Genomic DNA, 19,367 nt, shown 5'->3' with positions numbered 1-19,367 from the left:
ATTCAGATGTGTTTTTTCATCCAGACAGTTTTACGTATTTCACTTGAAGCTCACTTGTGCCAAATAGCAGTCACAAGGAAGGGAGCTGCAATGCATTACGCAGCAAACCTGTTCATTTTCCATCTAACAGCGCCCCTTAGAGGCTCTTATGTGTAGGCAATCCTATTTAGAGTTAAATGTTTAAAAAACTACGTCTTCAGATTTTCAAAGCAATAAAAACCTATTTCCCGTCTCTAAAACTCTATTCAGAATAATGTCACATTCATCGGTCAACAGAATTGATTTTTGTTGTTATTGTCTTTTAAGATACGCAGTGTACAATAAATATATGGACGGAGAGCATATAGGAAAAATAGAAATGGCTATCTTTATTCTTCAAGAACACAGCTTTATATTTTCAAAGCCTCCCATGGCTTGATCGGCCATGTGCTTCAGTACCATGGACAGAGAAACAATTGTTCTCACGGTTCTCTTAGAAGTAAACAAGCAATAGATTCAAGATGTGAAGGTAGTTGCAAGTGTTTAACAAAACAATTTAGTCTGGCTTTTTAGGCAGGTGCTACTAGACGTCCTTCACATTTTTACAGATTCTTGCAAAAAAAAAAAAAAAAAAAATCAAACTCGCCACTTCGTTTGTATCACAAAAAGCGTTGCTGTCATGTGTGAACTGAAAACCATGTGTCAACTGAAAACCTTGCAAGTGGTATCTTGGGCGTGTTCAGCGTAACAAAAAGACACTCTTGAAAGCACTTGAGGCATTTACAGCTTCAATTTAATTAATTAAAGATGCATGAAAAAATGAATGTTTTTGAATGAATATTACTAAAAATAAAAGCATGTTAACAAATATATCATGTTTCAAATCATTCTTCTGTCGCTGAAAATATGTTGCAGTGATTTTTTTTATTTTTTTTTTAATTTTAATTCATCAAGTATTTGCTCAAAATTTAGGCTTCCGAATCCAGATGATAGACTGTACATATACTGTAGTGGACTATACCTTTACAGTACTTAAAACATGTATTAAGGATGTCAATCCGTGCAATCACCTAACAGACTATAAATGAGTTTATATTATTATAGATGAGGCTGTTCCACTGCCTCCTGAGTCTCTCAGAGCTCTATCCTTGGGCCAGTACTGTTTTTGGTTTACATGCTCTCTCTGTCAGATTTTCAACCATTTCCAGAAAATACTTCTGTTTTGCTTGTGATTTCTACATCTATTTATTTGCCAAACCCAGTAACCTAGAACCAAATAATGAGGGTCTAGTCACACCAAAAATAATACATGACAGGATAACTTTTGTTAAATCAGCGAAAAAATATCCAAAACTATTTTGCTTTAGTTAAAAATAGTAAAAGTGATGTTATTTTATTTGACCTTGAATGTATTATAAATGAAAATAATTAATTTGCCCAGTTTCAGAACAACATATAGACTCCATCAATGTCAAGCCAAGTTTGGCTGCAGAAACCAACACTTCACATCCAAATATTTACAAAGGTCCCTAACAACATATCTTTGCTCATTTCATCTAGAATGGAATGACAAATTTGCATGGTGACTGCAGCTATAAGGCAGGTAAACAAAGGGGCATTCCAATGTGCTTTCAACATGTCCATTTTTCCCTGTGAAAACTAGTCACAAGAATACTCAAGGTTTACAGTATGGCGAACAAAATGAACAACCAGGTTGTATTCTGTAGAGAAAGATAAATAAATAAAGCAAGGCAAAGTGGATAGATTATTACTGTATTAGAGTCTATAACGTTGTTTTGTTTTGTTTTTTTTGGGTCCCTAATAACAAGGAAACGCAAGGAGTATAATTTTTGTCTTTTTTATCAGTGACAAATTATTTGTCCCGGCTTTAAAAAGGTGAGAGTCCAGATATTAAATCCCAATTACTTATTCATTTTGTTTATTTCTTTTTTAATTGTAAGGCAAAAGAAGGATGAAAAATGTCTCGTACTAAATGTGGTCATGTTTAATATCAGTGATACAAGATCATGTCGAAGGTAGAAATATTCCAAGGTATCTCAAAGGATTGGATGCTCTCAAAGCTAATGCAACAGCACCACCAACTGAAATAACCCAAACAACACATCAAGCAGTACTCAAATATTTGAACATAATATAAAATTAAATAAACAAAGACTTTGAGATAATTATCAACTTAGTGCAAATCTGAGTTAGACGTATACAATGAAAGACAGAACTATAAATGGACTGATATATAGACAGATAAAGGGCTGATCAAAGTGTGGTGACCTACATTGAGAGGAATTAACATTCAGTATTGTAGCAACCAAGTCCACACGATCAAAGTCCCCCGGCCTCTCATCAATGTTTTTGCAACCAAAGTTAGTCATGGTTCTGCCTCACATCCCCTGCATCTGTGCGCTCCATTTCAGCATACTGCTGCATAGCACATCCTTGTACACATTGTGATGCTGCATTATTCAGGCCAAGTCTGCACAGCAACAGCAGGCAGAGTTATTAATATTCATGTAGCTTACACTGGAAACACACTTCATCCCAATAGGATCATTTTTTTCTGCATAGGTTACATGACTGCCAAGAGTGAATTACAGTAAACGTTCAAACGATTCTGATCTAGATGACATCAGCGATAAACATGCTTGGTGGCACAGTGTGTTGTGAGAAAAAGAGGCTCAAGCACACATTCTAGGTCAACTGGTATCATATTGATTGGGTCAGCTCATCAGTGCTCAATCAGACTGATGCTTGTGTGATATTGCAACAAGAGTAGAGTGTATGTGATTGCTGAAATAATTGAAAATGAGCTTACCTGTGTGTCCACATTGGAAGGTTCATTGAAGGGGTTGACCAAAGAAAAGAGAGAACAAAAGAATAAAGTTAGTATGAAGCCCAATGATGACATTTACTTAAAAAAAAAAAAAAAAACATGCATTGGATTACCATAACTGTATGATTTTAAAGGAACAAAAATACAGGTCTTTATCTAAACTGCCATATGCATAATGGTGTTTATGATGGACAAAACATTTTGTATATGCTGTAAAGAGAAGTAGAAATTCCATTAATACCCTTTGTATCATACATATTTCTTACAAATCTGTGACACTGAAAAAAATGAGTCCATCTCATACCACTCTTACATTTTTTTTACTAATATTCTAAATGAAAATGTCTACAACTCGCAATACAAGTGATGTCAGTAATATCTTATACGGTTCCATTAATAATTTCAAATATGCTAACAGTATATAAACCTATGAGCACAAATGTACTTCTCCAAAATTCATACAAGTTGGCAGTCACAACATGTTATCCTTATTTAGAAAGACTCATGTTGTAATATGTATACTAACTTAGCACAACTCTAATTGTGATCCAGAAAGTTCAGAACGCTATGTAGCGATTTAATGAATATACCCATGACTGAATTTGGAGCATGTTTGCAAGCAACAACATGACGACGCACGCTCACATGCACACACACACATACTCACACACATCCTGTCCGCTTCACTGCCCAGACTGCACAGACATTAATAACACACACAGCAGTAATCTGGCAATTTATGCTTGAAGCACTGACCTGACAGTGAATGTTAACCTTAATCTTCAAACTTTAATCATAATTACTCTTAATAGTAAGTATGACATTAGAATAGTAGAGGCTGCATGTGTAAATCGTCTTTATGCACCTTAATGAAAAGAGTCACTGACATTTTTTAATATAATTTTATTTTTACAAAATAAAAAAAAAAAACATTTAAAACATTGTCAGCTCTTAAATGATGATTACAATATATTTTAAAGCAGAACACACCAAAGATTGATTGTGTTGGATGTAGCACTGATGGCTACAGATTCAAAAGTCAACAGCACTGACCTCTGTGAACAAAACAAGGCTGAGACAAAAAAATGATTGAGACATGCTAAAAAGACCATTACAAATTTAACAAGAAAAAACATAAATATATTTTATAGTATATTTTTATGTTAAAAAGACAAAAAAAGGGATAGCAAGAGTTGGATAAATATGACCTCACAAACTGCATCATGCTTGTAAAGGAAAATCTTGCAGGTCTGAGAAGTCTGACATTCACATGACACAAGATATTTTATCATCGTAAAGGAGTGAAAAGTGGAAACAGAGAGCCAACAATTGTTGAGGAAATATTGCAGCAGAAACCTGATGACTAGCATTACAAAAAATAATTAAACGTTTGATTCTTAATTAACAAACACAAAGAAACACAAACAAATACTGATCAATGGTTGTGCTAATTTGACATTACTTAAGTTGTTTCACAAAATTATTTTCAAGGAGAATAATTCCATGCATAGATACAGAACATAGTTTAACATAATGAACATATATTTAAAACATATGATGCCATGTCATTTATTTAAATCTCCACAGTTTGTGATCACATCCTAAACACAACGGCCACACAAAAAGAAAAATCAAAAGAGTTATTTAACTTGTGTGTTCAATTGTACTGCATCATGATGTTGTGCATAGTTTAGGATCAGATAATAAATATATCAATAACATTTCAATTATTTAACAGAAGGTAGTTGGCATTCTTAATAAAATATTTGGTAAATGTTATTAATAATTATCATTTCTCTGTTTGGTTTTATTTACAAAATACAGTATACATTTATTTTTTACACAACCTTGTTTGATTCCAGAATTATGATGAAATAAACAGAGTAAGATCAGGCATTTCAAAACTACACAAATAAACTTACAGCCAATTTTGAACATTCTGACTGACATTAAACAATAAAAAGAGTTGGGTTAAAAATAACCCAATAATGGGTCAATAAGAACCAACCCAATTTTTGGGTCAACTTGACACAATAATAGTTTTCAGGTCTTCTAGGGGGATTGTTCTTAAATCTTTGTTTTTTTAGCAGAAAATTGTTGGATTGATGCCAACATTGATTTTTATTTCAAACGATAATCTTGGCCTCATATACAAGCACATGGATGTGTATACTTTTTACATCCACTGCAAGTGCAATAATTGCATCTGATTTCTCAAGTGACCACATAACATGGATGTGGGGGACCGGCCCGAACCTTTAGAGTAGATCTGTCTGCACTTGTTCGCCTAAGCGTGTTCTTTTGATAAGCCGCGCTCCTTTTCTTTAGCGTGTCGGTGTCCGTGTTCGAACCGAAGCGAAAGTCACCCCTCCACGAGCCGGTGGTCAGAAAAGGATCATATCGATCATCTTTTAGCAATGTCCCACAGCGACTAAAATCCGTAAAACTCGGCGGATAGTACGTTGTGGGAAAAACGGGGAGGCTGGCAGTGGTGGAACGGTACACGTAACTACGGCGACAAAGTTTGAAATAAAACACCCCGATGATTAAAAGGATTAAGAGGAACGAAACAACGAACAGGGCAATAATCAAATAGAGCCTCAAGCTATCACTGCTCTGAGATTCATCTGATAGCTCAAATAGTTCTTGAAGAACTGGCAAGCCCTCGCCAATGGCGATACTGACCGTCGCTGTGGCAGACAGAGCTTCCGGCCCGTTATCCGATACCACAATAACAATCGTTTGCTTCGGTTCATCAAGTTCCATAAATGGTCGCACGGTTCTAATTTCACCTGTGTGTAAACCTACCATGAACAGATTAGGCTGCGTTTCTTTGATTATTCTGTAGGACAACCACGCGTTGTGGCCTGAGTCTGCATCAACTGCTACCACTTTGGTGACTAAATAGCCTCTTGGTGCTTCGAGGGGAACTACATCCTCAGCAATAAAAGTTTGCACAGGATATAGGACAACCGGTTTGTTGTCATTTTGGTCTTTGATAAAAACGTTGACGACGCAGGTGGTGGTGAGTTGGGGGTCACCTCCATCTCGGGCCTCTACCTTGATTTGGAAGTAAACAGACTGCTCATAATCGAAGAGCCGAGATGTGAAAAGCTCCCCCGTTTCCATGTTAATGGTAAGGAAGGAGAAAACTTTTGAATTAGTTTCTTTTGACATTTGGTAGAGTAATTTAGCATTCGCTGCATCATCAATGTCCTGTGCTGTTACTTTCATAACAAGCGTGCCAACAGGTTGGTTTTCCAAAATACTGGCAGTGTACTCACGCTGTGTGAAAGTTGGGGGGTTGTCATTTACATCAGTTAGCACGATTGATAAAACCTTTTTGCTCTCCAGTGAGGGAGAACCTGAATCAGTGCCAGTTATAGTAATGTTATAGTCCGACTGAACCTCTCTGTCTAGCGGCCCGGCAGTTACTAACATATAATAGTTTTTCACTTCCGATACAATTTGAAATGGGACATCATCAGGAATGGAACATGTGACGTGTCCGCTATTTCCGGTGTCCATGTCATAAATATTGATGAGGGCGACCATCGTTCCGGGTTTGGAGTCTTCGGGTATATTGGCCGACGCCGACTTGATTTCAATTACGGGTTTGTTGTCATTGACATCGATGACGTCAATGATAAGTTTGCAGTGGGAGGCCTGACCCCCGCCATCTTTAGCTTGGACATCCAACTCATGAGTACTCGCCTCCTCATAGTCAATAACACCTGCTACTCGGACTTCACCGCTCAGTGGGTCGATGGTAAACACGCCTCTGGTCTTGTCTGTCAGGTGACTGAAAGAATATGTTATCTCGCCATATAGACTGTCATCCAAGTCTGTTGCATTTAGTTGAGCAATTAAAGTCCCTGCGGCAGAGTTCTCTGGTACAGATGCTCTGTAAACCCGCTGGCTGAAGACGGGGACGTTATCGTTAGCATCCAAAACGCGGATACAAATAGAAGCAGTTCCAGTTCTTGCTGGACTTCCTCGGTCAATGCCATTGATTTTCAGCACATGTTCAGCTTGTGCTTCTCGGTCCAATGCCTTTTTAAGAACAAGCTCTGGATATGCGTTCCCATTTATTTGGGTGCTCATTTCCAAGCCAAAATGCTCATTTGGGCTCAATTTGTATTCACTGATGGAGTTGGTGCCCAGATCAGGGTCATACGCGCTCTCCAGGGGAAATCGTCTTCCGAGCACTGTGGACTCCACCAAATCAAGGTTGATCTCTTCTGCAGCAAACACCGGAGTGTTGTCGTTGATGTCCGTGATGTCTAAAAGTATGCTGAACGCTTGAAGGGGGTACTCAAGCAAAAGCTGATGCTGGATGGTGCACACGCTGCTTTGTGCGCAGAGATCCTCTCGATCCATTCGCTGGCTGATCAAAAGATTGCCTGACGACAGGTCCAGTTCACACAGCTGACTGGTTCCGTCTGCAACGACACGGGCATGACGAGCACCGAGCTCCCTCGCTGCAAGACCGAGATCCCGCGCAACGTTTCCGATTACAGAACCCGGCTGCATCTCCTCTGGAAGAACGTAACGTACCTCCCCAGAAGACACGGATAAAATCAGAAAAATAAAGAATAATTCCTTCCAGTGATGGAAGTTGATTCTCGCGTCCATTTTTAGATGCTTGTAAATCGCCGAAAACCGAGCAAAATCCTAACCTTGCTCCTGAAAATGTCGAAGGGAAAATTGTGCTGCAATCCAACGCTTCCCTGCTTCTCCAGCCGAGTTACTCATGCTCTATTAGGGAAGCTGTCAGCTTGGATTCTCTAGTCCCATTTCATTCCTCTCTCTCTTTCTCTATCTCTCTCCAAACACCCACACATGCATTTTTTTTCTCTGCCTCCATCACACACACACACTTTTTTTTCTGCCTCCATCACACAAACACACACACACGCAGCCTTTAGCTCTCACCCAATGCTCCAGATTCACTGACACACTTACAGCAGAACACGCCATGGATGACTCCAATATTCGAAGAGCGTCGCCATGAGGCCCAGCTGGATTATTGCAAGACAAATGCAGCATGCTTACACCACAGAGATGATTCTTTGCAGCTAGACTTTTCTCTAAGTATCCTATATAAAACCAATAATCCCTACAACAAAAGCTAATAAAACATATTCGATTGTTCATTAATTTTGCCATACTTGGTTTACTATGAGGGTTTACAAAGAGAAAATATGGGGTAGTACAAAACAAGCACTGTCTAGAAGTTCCAAAAAAGAGCAGTACAAATTAACACACTAAAATTATGCTAACAAACCAATTACTTGCTAAATTACACTAAAATATTACACTTTAGTCAAAGCTATACTAGCAAAAAATATATATATATATAAATGACAAAGGCCTACAATAACCAACTTTGTAGCAGCATTCAGAAGCTCTTTGAAATCAGATAGGGTTTGCTCTTATGGTTAAATGGGCACAAGTGACTTTAAAAATGTGAAGATAAGAACAAATACAAAGGAAATGTGTGTTATACTGTAGGTGTTAATTCATGGAAAAACATGAATGGGAATGAGAAAAAGGGAAAAAAAAAACAAGGTGAACTAGTTCTAAACCTTTTTGTATTTCTTCCTACTGCCTTTGCACAACCGTACTAAACCTTTTTCTTTAATTCTATTGTGTTTGAAAAATCTTGTAATGTGTTTACATGTTCATGCAATCAAACAATTAATTTCAGGGGTAACATATTGTAATCTTGCGGCTGTGATATTACAGTATGTTGTTGTAAATGCATTCACAGTACATTACTGTACATTACTGTGAATGTAATGCAAAACTTACCCAATAATTAACTGTGAAATCACTGAAAATATTTACAGTGTGCATGGTTTTAGGCATCTGTGGGCCCATCATAATACTTGTAAAAGTCTACACACCCATTTTCAAAAGCCAAGTTTATTTTTTTGTGACTTAAAAAGTGGGGCTAAGGTAATTAATTTCTCCAAAAAATGTTTTCACCATATATGTGACTTGCGGACAATTCAATTGAAATAAATAAAAAAAGAGGGTAACAAAGCTAAGATCAGCTTTTGATGAACCATAAATATATTTTTGCTGTTCTATTGGGTCTTTCCTGGCTTTTTTTTTTCAAGCAGAAGCCTGAAGGATTTTTTGCTGACATTGATTGATCTTTAGAAGTTTGGATAAATTCTTCCACCTTGACCATGATGCAAGTGATTGACAATTAAAAAAAAATTCTGAAAAAATGATGCCACTATGGGCAATTATCTTGATTTCATCTTTCAGGTTTAATGTAACATAATTTTGTTTTCCCATCATGTTAGCTTTTCAGTGAAAGGGAAAGTATGAATTAAGAGCAACTGTGTTACTATGTAAGAGAATGAGAGTGGAGACAGAAAAATAAGAGACAAAAAAGTCTTATAAATGTTAAATGTGACAAAGTAAAACTGGAAAATCAAAATTGATGAAGTCAGGTGACATTATAATAACAAATTTGGGCTAACATAATGACTGACAAATAAGTATGGGAAATTCATAATCAAGCATTTTTTGTACCTCGGGTGACGTTTGAGCATCTCCAAACATCTCATCAAAATCTGATGGACTTTTCCTCAGAGTCTGGTCAGCAGGCAGTGTGTTGTCATTGTAGGAAGACACAAATTTAAAGTCACTGGTACGAGACCCTGTTGTTAAGTAGGCATCATAATTGTAGGTGCTGCGTAAAGTTCCTGTGCCATCAACATCTGCATAATTAGGAGGCAGATATGCGCTGGGGATTGCTACTGCTCCATCAAACAACAGCCTGGGCTTTCTCCTGCGACAAAACCTCACACCCAGGACAATGATGATGAATGTCAGGAAGAAGGTGGACACCGAGACCAAAGCAATAATCAGATAAGAGGTCAGCTTGGAATTCTTGTCTTCATAAGAAATGTCCTTCAGTTCTGGCACTTCGGCCAAATTATCCGAAATAAGCAAATACATGGAGCAGGTGGCAGAGAGAGGGGGCTGTCCATTATCTTTGACCTCCACAATTAAGTTCTGTTTCATTCTGTCAGATTCCAAAATGTCTCTCTGGATTCTAATCTCTCCGGTATGCAGACCAATGCTAAAAAGTCCGGGATCTGTGGACTTGACGATATGATAGGACAGCCAGGCATTCTGTCCAGAGTCTGCGTCTACTGCTATCACTTTGGACACCACAGAACCTTCTTGAGCAGCTTTCGGAATCAGCTCGGTCATGAAGGAATTACCCTCCGGGGCAGGATACAGTATCTGAGGAGAGTTGTCATTCACGTCCGATATGAACACACTGACACTCACGTTGCTGCTGAGCGGAGGAGAGCCGTTGTCCCTTGCCATGACATGAACTTGAAAACTTCTCAAGTGTTCATAATCAAACGATCTGACAGTGTGGATCACACCTGTGTCTTCCTTAACAGACACATAAGACGACACTGGGACACCATTGACTTCAGCAGGTAACAGAGAATATATCACGGTACCATTCTGTCTCCAGTCGGGGTCTAGTGCACTCACAGAACATAAAGTGGAGTCAGCTTTGTTATTTTCACTCACATATGCCTTGTAGGACTGCTCCTCAAATACAGGTGGATTGTCATTTACGTCTCCAATGGACAAGTGAACACCTTTTGTGGAAGACAGAGGAGGGGAACCCTCATCAGTGGCATTAATTGTAATATTGTAAGCAGACACTAATTCACGGTCCAGCTGCCCAGTTGTCACTAGAGAATAATAATTTTTAATAGACTGAACTAACTTAAAGGGGACATTTTGCTGAATGGTGCAGTGGACCTGTCCATTCTGCTCAAAGTCTCTGTCCTGCACATTAATAATGCCCACCTCTGTACCAGGTGGCACATTCTCTGCTACTGGATTGGACAACGACTTTAGATTTATCTCAGGAATGTTGTCATTCACATCAGTGATGGAAATGATCACTTTTGCATAAGAGGATAGCCCTAACCCATCCTTGGCTTTCACACGTAATTCATATGACATGCTAAATTCATAGTCAACAGTGCCGATAACAGCTATTGCACCCATTTTACGATCAATGCTAAATATATTCTTTACATCTTCCGTAACATGTCCAAAATCATAAGTCACATCCCCATTCACGCCTTCATCAGCATCAGTTGCACTAACATTAATCACTATTGTGTTAGGAGGGGAGTTTTCAGGCAGGCTGGCTTCATAAACGGCCTGGCCAAACACAGGGGCGTTATCATTAGCATCCAGCACAATGACGTGTAACACTGAGGTGCCTGATTTTTGAGGAGAGCCACCATCTAAAGCTGTGAGGAGCAAATTAATTTCCCGTTGTTTTTCACGGTCAAGTTCTTTGTCAAGAACAAGCTCTAGTGAGTTTTCATTAACAGCCAACACAAAATTATCATTCTTTTCAAGGATGTACCGCTGCACTGAATTTTGTCCAATGTCCGCATCATGTGCTTCTTCTATGACAAAACGAGCGCCTTTATCGGCTGACTCCTGTATCTCCAATTCAATTAAGTCATCGTTAAACACCGGCACGTTATCGTTTATATCTTGAATGTGCAAATTAACTCGATGGAGCTCTAATGGATTCTCCAGGACGACTTCCTGTTTTAGAACGCATGAAGCCCTGCTGCCACAAAGCGCCTCTCTGTCAATCCTGTCGGCCACAATCAGGTCTCCATTTCTGGCATTTAGATCACAGTAACGCTTTCTGCTCCTGTCGGCGTCGATGCGCGCTTTTCTGCTGGACAGCGCGCTCGCCTCCAATCCGAGCTCCTTGGCTAAATTCCCAACCACAGATCCTCGTTTCATCTCCTCGGAAAAGGAGAAGCTCACGTCTCCAAGTGCGGATTGCATCAAAAGGAAGAGGAAATAAAAGGTGCGCGGTGGAAACAAAGGCATTTTCGAATCCATCATGGATGCCTTTCGAATGGACTGGAGAACAATGTGGTCCACAAAATCACGAACATGCAAAAATAACATCAGTCCACTGCAAATGAAAGGGGCGTTCTTCAATTTAAATGTAGGTCTATTGCGCCACCGTGAGTATAAATGGAGGAAAACACAGTCTTTATACCGACAATATTTTTTTTCTTTTTATGAATGGTAAATAAACAAAACATGCATTACTCACAAGTTTACTTTATTCTATACAAGAACGTCTTGAATGTGATTGTAACAGTTTGAGTAAGTGTAAAAAAAGCAGGTGCTTCTTGAAAATGAATTGTCCTGATAATACTTTCTGACATTTTACCTTAATTCACAAGTCTACTAGAAAAATGTGTTGTGTGTGTGCATGGTAGTCACTCTGCATCCGTTAAATCAACAAATTAAAACACACACACACACACACACACACACACACACACACACACACACACACACACACACACACAAACACAGATACTCTATGTTGACCTTAAAATCACCTTAATACATTTGTGAATGAAAAATAGGTGCTTCGACAGTGGATTTTTTTCACTAACAACTCAATATCAACAATCTAAAAATGTATCTCCATTTTCTGAATCATCCGTGAAACTAAAACGGTTAAAACACTTGATTTGATAATATGAGCTAAAAATAAGGCTTTTAAATACAACCCCAAAACAACCACAAAGCTTCACAAACACACTGAATTAATTTGTTTTCGGAAACCAGCACCACAACAATTTCAGATGTGATGAATATGTTAAATTAAACAACTGTTCAAGAACTTGTTATTCAAACATGACAATCAAAGCTACTGTATATTTTACCAGGAACACATACAATGATTTTAAAAGAGTATAACTTATCACTGATAAGGGCACCACACCAATAGATATTTGTCATTCAGCTGCAGCTGAATGCTTCAGAGGTGTTCACGCCGAACTGATACACAAACTTCAAATTGCATTGTCCTCAAATGACAAAGGTCAGCACTTTTTATAGGCAAAGCACCGCAATAATTTTCAACCAAATAAAAAAAAAAGGCTATCCTATCTATGTTTACAGGGTGAATGAGATCATGTGGGGAAACTTGTAAAAAGCACAAAGGAGCAAAAAAATCCAATCACTAAACATGAGCTAAAGTTTGTGTGATGTTAACAAAACAAACACAATAGCTCCAGATATTCACTTGTTGATAAACTATAAAGGCAAACATGTTAATGTAACATATAAACCATATCAGCAAACAAATGATCAACCATTTCAGCAACAGTGAGAATCCTGTCATATTAACGATTCATGTATGACAAAAAAGGCTCTATAAAGCATATGACAAAAAAAAAAAAATGTGAATGTGTTTTACAGCAGACAGCAGTCCAACTTTTGACCACTTCATGTGTAATTTGGATGAAAATGTTAACCACTTCTGTCTCAAAAATGTTCTAGTACAAAATGGATACGATAACAAAGAATGGTGATACTCAAAAATAGTTTCTGATCACTATCAGGCTTGCGTACTAATAAAATAAAGTACCGCATTAGGACAATAATAAAATATACTGATATGAAATAAGTAGATCGTGATCAGAAGATGCAGTCTTGGATATTGTTGTAAAATACAATAAATCAAAAACTTGACCAATAAAAACTAGTAAAGCCATTCAGCAATTATATGATTCTCAGGAAAATGTGGCTGTAAGGGCCAACTGTATAAATTAATTAAGAGAAGTACTTGTGATCGTGTGGTCACCAATTCAATGAATAGTTAAAGGCCAGGAGGAAACTTAAAGAATATGGATGTCAGCAACACATAGAAGCACGAATGCCTTTAGAAAACAATAAAAGAAAAAGTAATATTGAACTGTTAACCGTACCTCAGGAGAACCTTCAGCATCACCAAACATTTCAAAGTCACTAGGGCTTTTCTTCAGTGTCTGGTCGGCAGGCAATGTGTTGTCATTGTAAGATGACACAAATTTAAAGTCACTGGTTCTTGAACCTGTTGTCAAGTAGGCATCATAGTTGTAGGTGCTGCGTAAAGTTCCTGTCCCATCAACATCTGCATAATTAGGAGGCAGATAGGCACTGGGGATGGCAACTGCTCCATCAAACAACAATCTGGGCTTTCTCCTGCGGCAAAATCTCACACCCAAGACGATGATGATGAAGGTCAGGAAGAAAGTGGACACCGACACTAATGCGATGATCAGATAAGAAGTCAGTTTGGAATTCTTCTCATCATAAGAAATGTCTTTCAGTTCTGGCACCTCAGCCAAGTTATCCGAAATGAGCAAATACATGGAGCAGGTAGCAGAGAGAGGGGGATGTCCATTATCTTTCACTGCCACAATCAGGTTCTGTTTCATACTGTCAGATTCCATAATGTCCCTTTTGGTTCTAATCTCTCCAGTATGCAGACCAATGCTAAAAAGTCCCGGATCTGTGGACTTTATAATTTGATAGGACAGCCAGGCATTCTGTCCAGAGTCAGCATCCACTGCTATCACTTTGGACACCACAGAACCTCCTTGTGCAGCTTTGGGAATCAGCTCAGTCATGAAGGAATTGCCCTCCGGGGCAGGGTACAGTATCTGAGGAGAGTTGTCATTCACGTCCGAAATGAAGACACTGACACTAACATTGCTGCTGAGCGGAGGAGAGCCGTTGTCCCTTGCCATGACAAGAAATTGAAAACTTCTTAAGTGCTCATAATCAAATGACCTGACAGTGTGGATCACGCCTGTGTCTCCATTAACAGATACAAAAGAGGACACTGGAGCACTGTTAACTTCAGCAGGTAAGAGAGAATAAATTACGGTACCATTCTGTCTCCAGTCAGGATCTTTAGCGGCAACAGAACATAAAGTGGAGCCAGCTTTGTTATTTTCACTCACATATGCGTTATACAACTGTTGCTCAAAAATAGGTGGGTTGTCGTTTATGTCCCCTACAGACATGTGAACAATTTTTGAGGAGGATAGTGATGGAGAGCCCTCGTCAGTGGCACTTACAGTAATATTGTAATCAGAAACTTGTTCACGATCCAGAATTCCAGTGGTCACCAGCGAATAATAATTTTTGATGGAAGGAATTAACTTAAAGGGGACATTTTGTTGAATGGAGCAGCGCACCTGTCCATTCTTTTCAGAGTCTCTGTCCTGCACATGAATGATGCCTACATCTGTACCAGGTAGCACATTCTCAGCTACTGGATTTGATAATGACTTTAAGTTGATCACAGGGGCATTGTCATTCACGTCAGTAATTGAAATAATTACTTTTGCATAAGAAGACAGCCCTAGACCATCTTTGGCTTTTACGCGTAGTTCATAAGATGTGCTGGATTCATAATCAACAGTGCCAATTACAGCTATTGCGCCTACTTTCCGATCAATGCTGAATAACTTCTTCACATGTTCTGCAATGTGTCCAAAATCATAACTTACATCCCCATTCACGCCTTCATCAGCATCAGTTGCACTAACATTAATCACTATTGTGTTAGGAGGGGAGTTTTCAGGCAAACTAGCTTTATAAACGGCCTGGCTAAAAAGAGGGGCATTATCATTAGCATCCAGCACGGTGACGTGTATGACAGAGGTGCCTGATTTTTGAGGCGAGCCCCCATCTAAAGCTGTGAGGAGCAAATTAATTTCTCGTTGTTTTTCACGGTCAAGTTCTTTGTCAAGAACAAGCTCGAGTGAGTTATCACTAACAGCCAACACAAAATTGTCATTCTTTTTGAGAATGTACCGCTGCACTGAATTTTGCCCAATATCCGCATCATGCGCTTCTTCAATTACAAAACGAGCGCCTTTATCGGCTGACTCCCGTATTTCCAATTCAATTAAGTCATCATTAAACACCGGTGCATTGTCATTTATATCTTGGATGTGTAAATTAATGCGATGGAGCTCCAGTGGATTCTCTAAAACCACCTCAAATTTTAGGGCGCACGAAGCCTTGTCGTCACAAAGACCTTCTCTGTCAATCCTGTCGGCCACAATCAGCTCTCCGTTTCTCAAGTTTAAATCACAATAACGCTTTCCGCTCCCGTCCACGTCGATGCGAGCTTTTCTGCTGGACAGCGCGCTCGCCTCCAATCCCAGCTCCTTGGCCAAATTTCCAACCACCGATCCTTGTTTCATTTCCTCCTGAAAGGAAAAGCTCACGTCCCCGAATGCCGAATGCATCGAAAGGAGGAAGAAATAAAAAGTGCTCGATGGAAACAAAAGCATTTTTGAATCCATCATGGGCGTCTTCCGAACAGGCTGGAGAACAATGTGGTCCACAAAATCCCGAACATGCAAGCACAACGTCAGACCACTGCAAATGAAAAAGGGCGGTCGAGTTTAAATGATGGTCTACTGCGCCACCTTGAGTATGAATTGCTGGAAGCACAAGCATACAGACATGCTGTTTTTAACTTTGGCTATTATTAAACGTGTACTGCTCTGAAGGTGAGTTAGTTCTACTAAACACAAGAGTTTTGTACAGCACACATATATAAATATTTACTTTTTTTTGTATTCACTTTGTTGACCAAGGGTAAGAAATGATGCTCCATGAGTGTATCAATAGATATATTCTCTGGCAAAATCACAGAAAATAACAAAACAAAACAAGCTTATGTTTGCCGTATACTAAGTGTGCACAAACAATAAAAAAATGCATAAATACATAACTATTTAGATAAATATATTAATAAATGTTGACTAACAAAGCACGTCAATGATTAATTTAATAATACGTTATTTTTTTGTAGTGGGTTGTACCACATTTGTTTACCTAGCTCAGACTTATCTATATGGCAAATAGTTGCACTCTCCATTATCACTGATTCTTAAATGGTTTGAATACTGATTTGCTATTCTGCTCATATGAATATACAACAAAAATGAAACCACAAAACATCAAACTGAACACTGAATGAAGGTGTTCATGGAGATCAGCAACCCAGTGAAACCCAATGAACACCTTACATTAAAAAAAAAAAAATGTACGGAGTCAAGTATTTTCAACTACAACAATCTAACCCATATTTTGACCAGATAGTGAATGTTGATTCTAAAATACAATGAAAAACTTTAAAGATCAAGCCAATCTACTTAAAACTTATTACCAAAATATGCAACAAATGATCAAAGAATCAGAAAAAATACAGTCTTCAAGACAGTTCAAAAGTAAGCATTTGATAATTTGATGCAACTACTGTTTTTTTAAGTATATGGTGGTCCGATATTTTTACTGTATAGTTACCATTAACAAAGTTTACAAGACAGTGAAAATATAGTATATATTTGTTCTAAACACTTGATAATTTGATGCAACTATTGAAATAGATATACTTTTTAATGTATGGTGGTCCATTTTTTTCCACGGTCAAGTTCTTTGTCAAGAACAGGCTAACAAAGTCTACAGCTGGAATTTTGTGACCCGGAATATGGTTTTACTTTGGGCCTTGCCACTTCAATGCTAGATGGAGCATGAGACTCATCATCATAGTTCTACCCCTTACAAAACCCCAGATTTGAAACAAATGAAATTACACATATTTCTGGATTGACTGAATTAAATATTGTTTAATGAAAACTGAGAAAACACCACTGCAAAGAATTTATCTGTTGATCTGCTTTTATATAAGGTGTTTGACCCCCACCCATACACAAGCTTTAGCTTGCATCTCTAAAGACAACTTCAATTTTAACAGGATAAATCTGCGGTCGTGTGTAGACACTTGGAAAATGCACCAAAAATACCAGCACAAAGAGCACCCAAGGTTTGCATAAAATATTAAGAAAAACATAATAGGTACTCATATTAACTTGTCGGATACAAACCACAGGTAACAACCACAATATATATCAGCCACAAAAGAGCAAAAGGTCAAGCCAACATGAACATTTTGTAGGAAGAATAAGTGATTTAAGGCTGCATAAAAATAATGCAGATAAATGAAATGAATACTATTGTCACAAACAAGATTCCAACTATAAACCACTTCATGTATATGTCTATATTAAACTGCAGTTAAATATGATCAAACTTCTCAAACTTGTTGTGCTTGCGGAATGAATACAATAAAGCAGACTATTGATGCTCTGTTCCTAATGACAAGTGACAAATTATGGAAAAATAAAAATCATGTCTCCATAAATCTTAAGAAAAACTGATATGATTAACATAAAAGTAACTGTATATATTATGATCATGATGCCACTTTAAGATGTTTTTGAAAAAATATGAACGATAATATGAATAATAACTACCAAAGATCAGCTCTGTGGAGGAGTGGTTAGCACGTCCGCCTCATAGTTCAGAGACCCAAGTTCAAATCCAGCTCACTAGGAGCTTCCTGTCTGGATTTTGCATTGTGTGCTTAACTGAGTTCGCTCATGGCACTCTTCCCACACTTCAAAAACATGCAAGGCACTTCTACAAATTGGACACTTTAAATTGTACTTAGTTGTGATTGGGTGCATGCATGGTTGTTTGTCCCTCTGTATCCTGCAATTATCTGGAAAAATAATTAGGATGTCTCCTGCCCCAAGACACCTGGGATAGTCACCAGTAGGCCTGTGACTCTAGTGAGGATAACCAGCTATAGAAAATGGATAACCAACCAATGAAGGCAAGTAAAGCCATGAACAAAACATGTGAAATCCAAAAAATATAACAGTGAGGACCAACAAGTATAAACGAGAAGAAAACTATTTAGAAGAAGTAATAAATGTGATTGAGTGTTCTCCAATCCAGTGAGTAGTCTTTTTTTTTTCACCTATAATAAGCGGAGATAAACTTTAACAACATGCAGGATAACAAGGGCATGACGGTTTAACGTCTTTTGAAAATAATAAACAAGAAATCTAATGTGACTGTTGATCATACCTCAGGAGAGCCTTCAGCGTCACCAAATATCTCATCAAAGTCACTTGGACTTTTCTTCAGAGTCTGGTCAGCAGGCAGCGTGTTGTCATTGTAAGAAGACACAAACTTAAAGTCACTTGTTCTCGAGCCTGTGGTCAAATAGGCGTCATAGTTGTAGGTGCTGCGTAAAGTTCCTGAGCCATCAACATCTGCGTAATTAGGAGGGAGATAAGCGCTGGGAATAGCAACTGCTCCATCAAACAAAAGTCTGGGCTTTCTTCTACGGCAAAACCTCACACCCAGGACAATGATGATGAAGGTCAGGAAGAAGGTGGACACTGACACTAATGCAATAATGAGGTAAGAGGTCAGTTTGGAGTTCTTTTCGTCAAAAGAAACTTCTTTCAGTTCTGGTAACTCAGCCAAGTTATCTGAAATGAGTAAATACATGGAGCAGGTGGTAGAAAGAGAAGGCTGTCCATTATCTTTCACGGCCACAATCAGGTGTTGTTTCATGCTGTCAGACTCCAAAATGTCCCGCTGGGTTCTGACCTCCCCACTATGGGGACCAATTGTGAAAAGTCCGGGATCTGTGGACTTGACAATATGATAGGACAGCCAGGCATTCTGTCCAGAGTCGGCATCCACTGCAATCACTTTGGACACCACAGAGCCTCCTTGTGTAGTTTTAGGAACCAACTCGGTCATGAGGGAGTTGCCCTCCGAG

The 19,367-nt window shown here is 38.5% G+C and overlaps 2 protein-coding genes across 11 annotated transcripts in view; both read right to left on the bottom strand.

The window, feature by feature from the left end:
• Nucleotides 1-19,367, bottom strand: part of LOC148413763 (protocadherin gamma-C5-like) — a 216,405-nt gene that overhangs the window by 145,996 nt on the left and 51,042 nt on the right. The window contains exon 1 of one of the 10 annotated variants that reach the window (XM_088431338.1): nucleotides 13,648-16,045. The exons of the other annotated variants lie outside the window; for them this stretch is intronic. Coding sequence (XP_088287464.1) covers nucleotides 13,648-16,026 — 2,379 coding nt within the window. The 5' untranslated portion in view covers nucleotides 16,027-16,045. Of the gene's footprint in view, nucleotides 1-13,647; nucleotides 16,046-19,367 lie in introns of those variants that run through there. 10 annotated transcript variants of the gene reach the window in all.
• Nucleotides 987-11,899, bottom strand: LOC148413764 (protocadherin gamma-A12-like). The gene is made up of 2 exons (XM_088431352.1): nucleotides 9,377-11,899; nucleotides 987-2,470 (listed from the first exon to the last, which is right to left on the bottom strand). The coding sequence occupies exons 1-2, from the start codon at nucleotides 11,822-11,824 to the stop codon at nucleotides 2,456-2,458; spliced, it is 2,463 nt and encodes an 820-aa protein (XP_088287478.1). The 5' UTR covers nucleotides 11,825-11,899; the 3' UTR covers nucleotides 987-2,455.

This window comes from Hippichthys cyanospilos, chromosome 13, assembly GCF_059441005.1.
Source record: "Hippichthys cyanospilos isolate Australia breed blue-spotted pipefish chromosome 13, RoL_Hcya_1.0, whole genome shotgun sequence".
NCBI classification, from domain to species: Eukaryota; Metazoa; Chordata; class Actinopteri; order Syngnathiformes; family Syngnathidae; genus Hippichthys; species Hippichthys cyanospilos.
The sequence above is the reverse complement of the archived record's forward strand: the minus strand, read 5'-3'. Positions and strand labels throughout refer to the sequence as shown.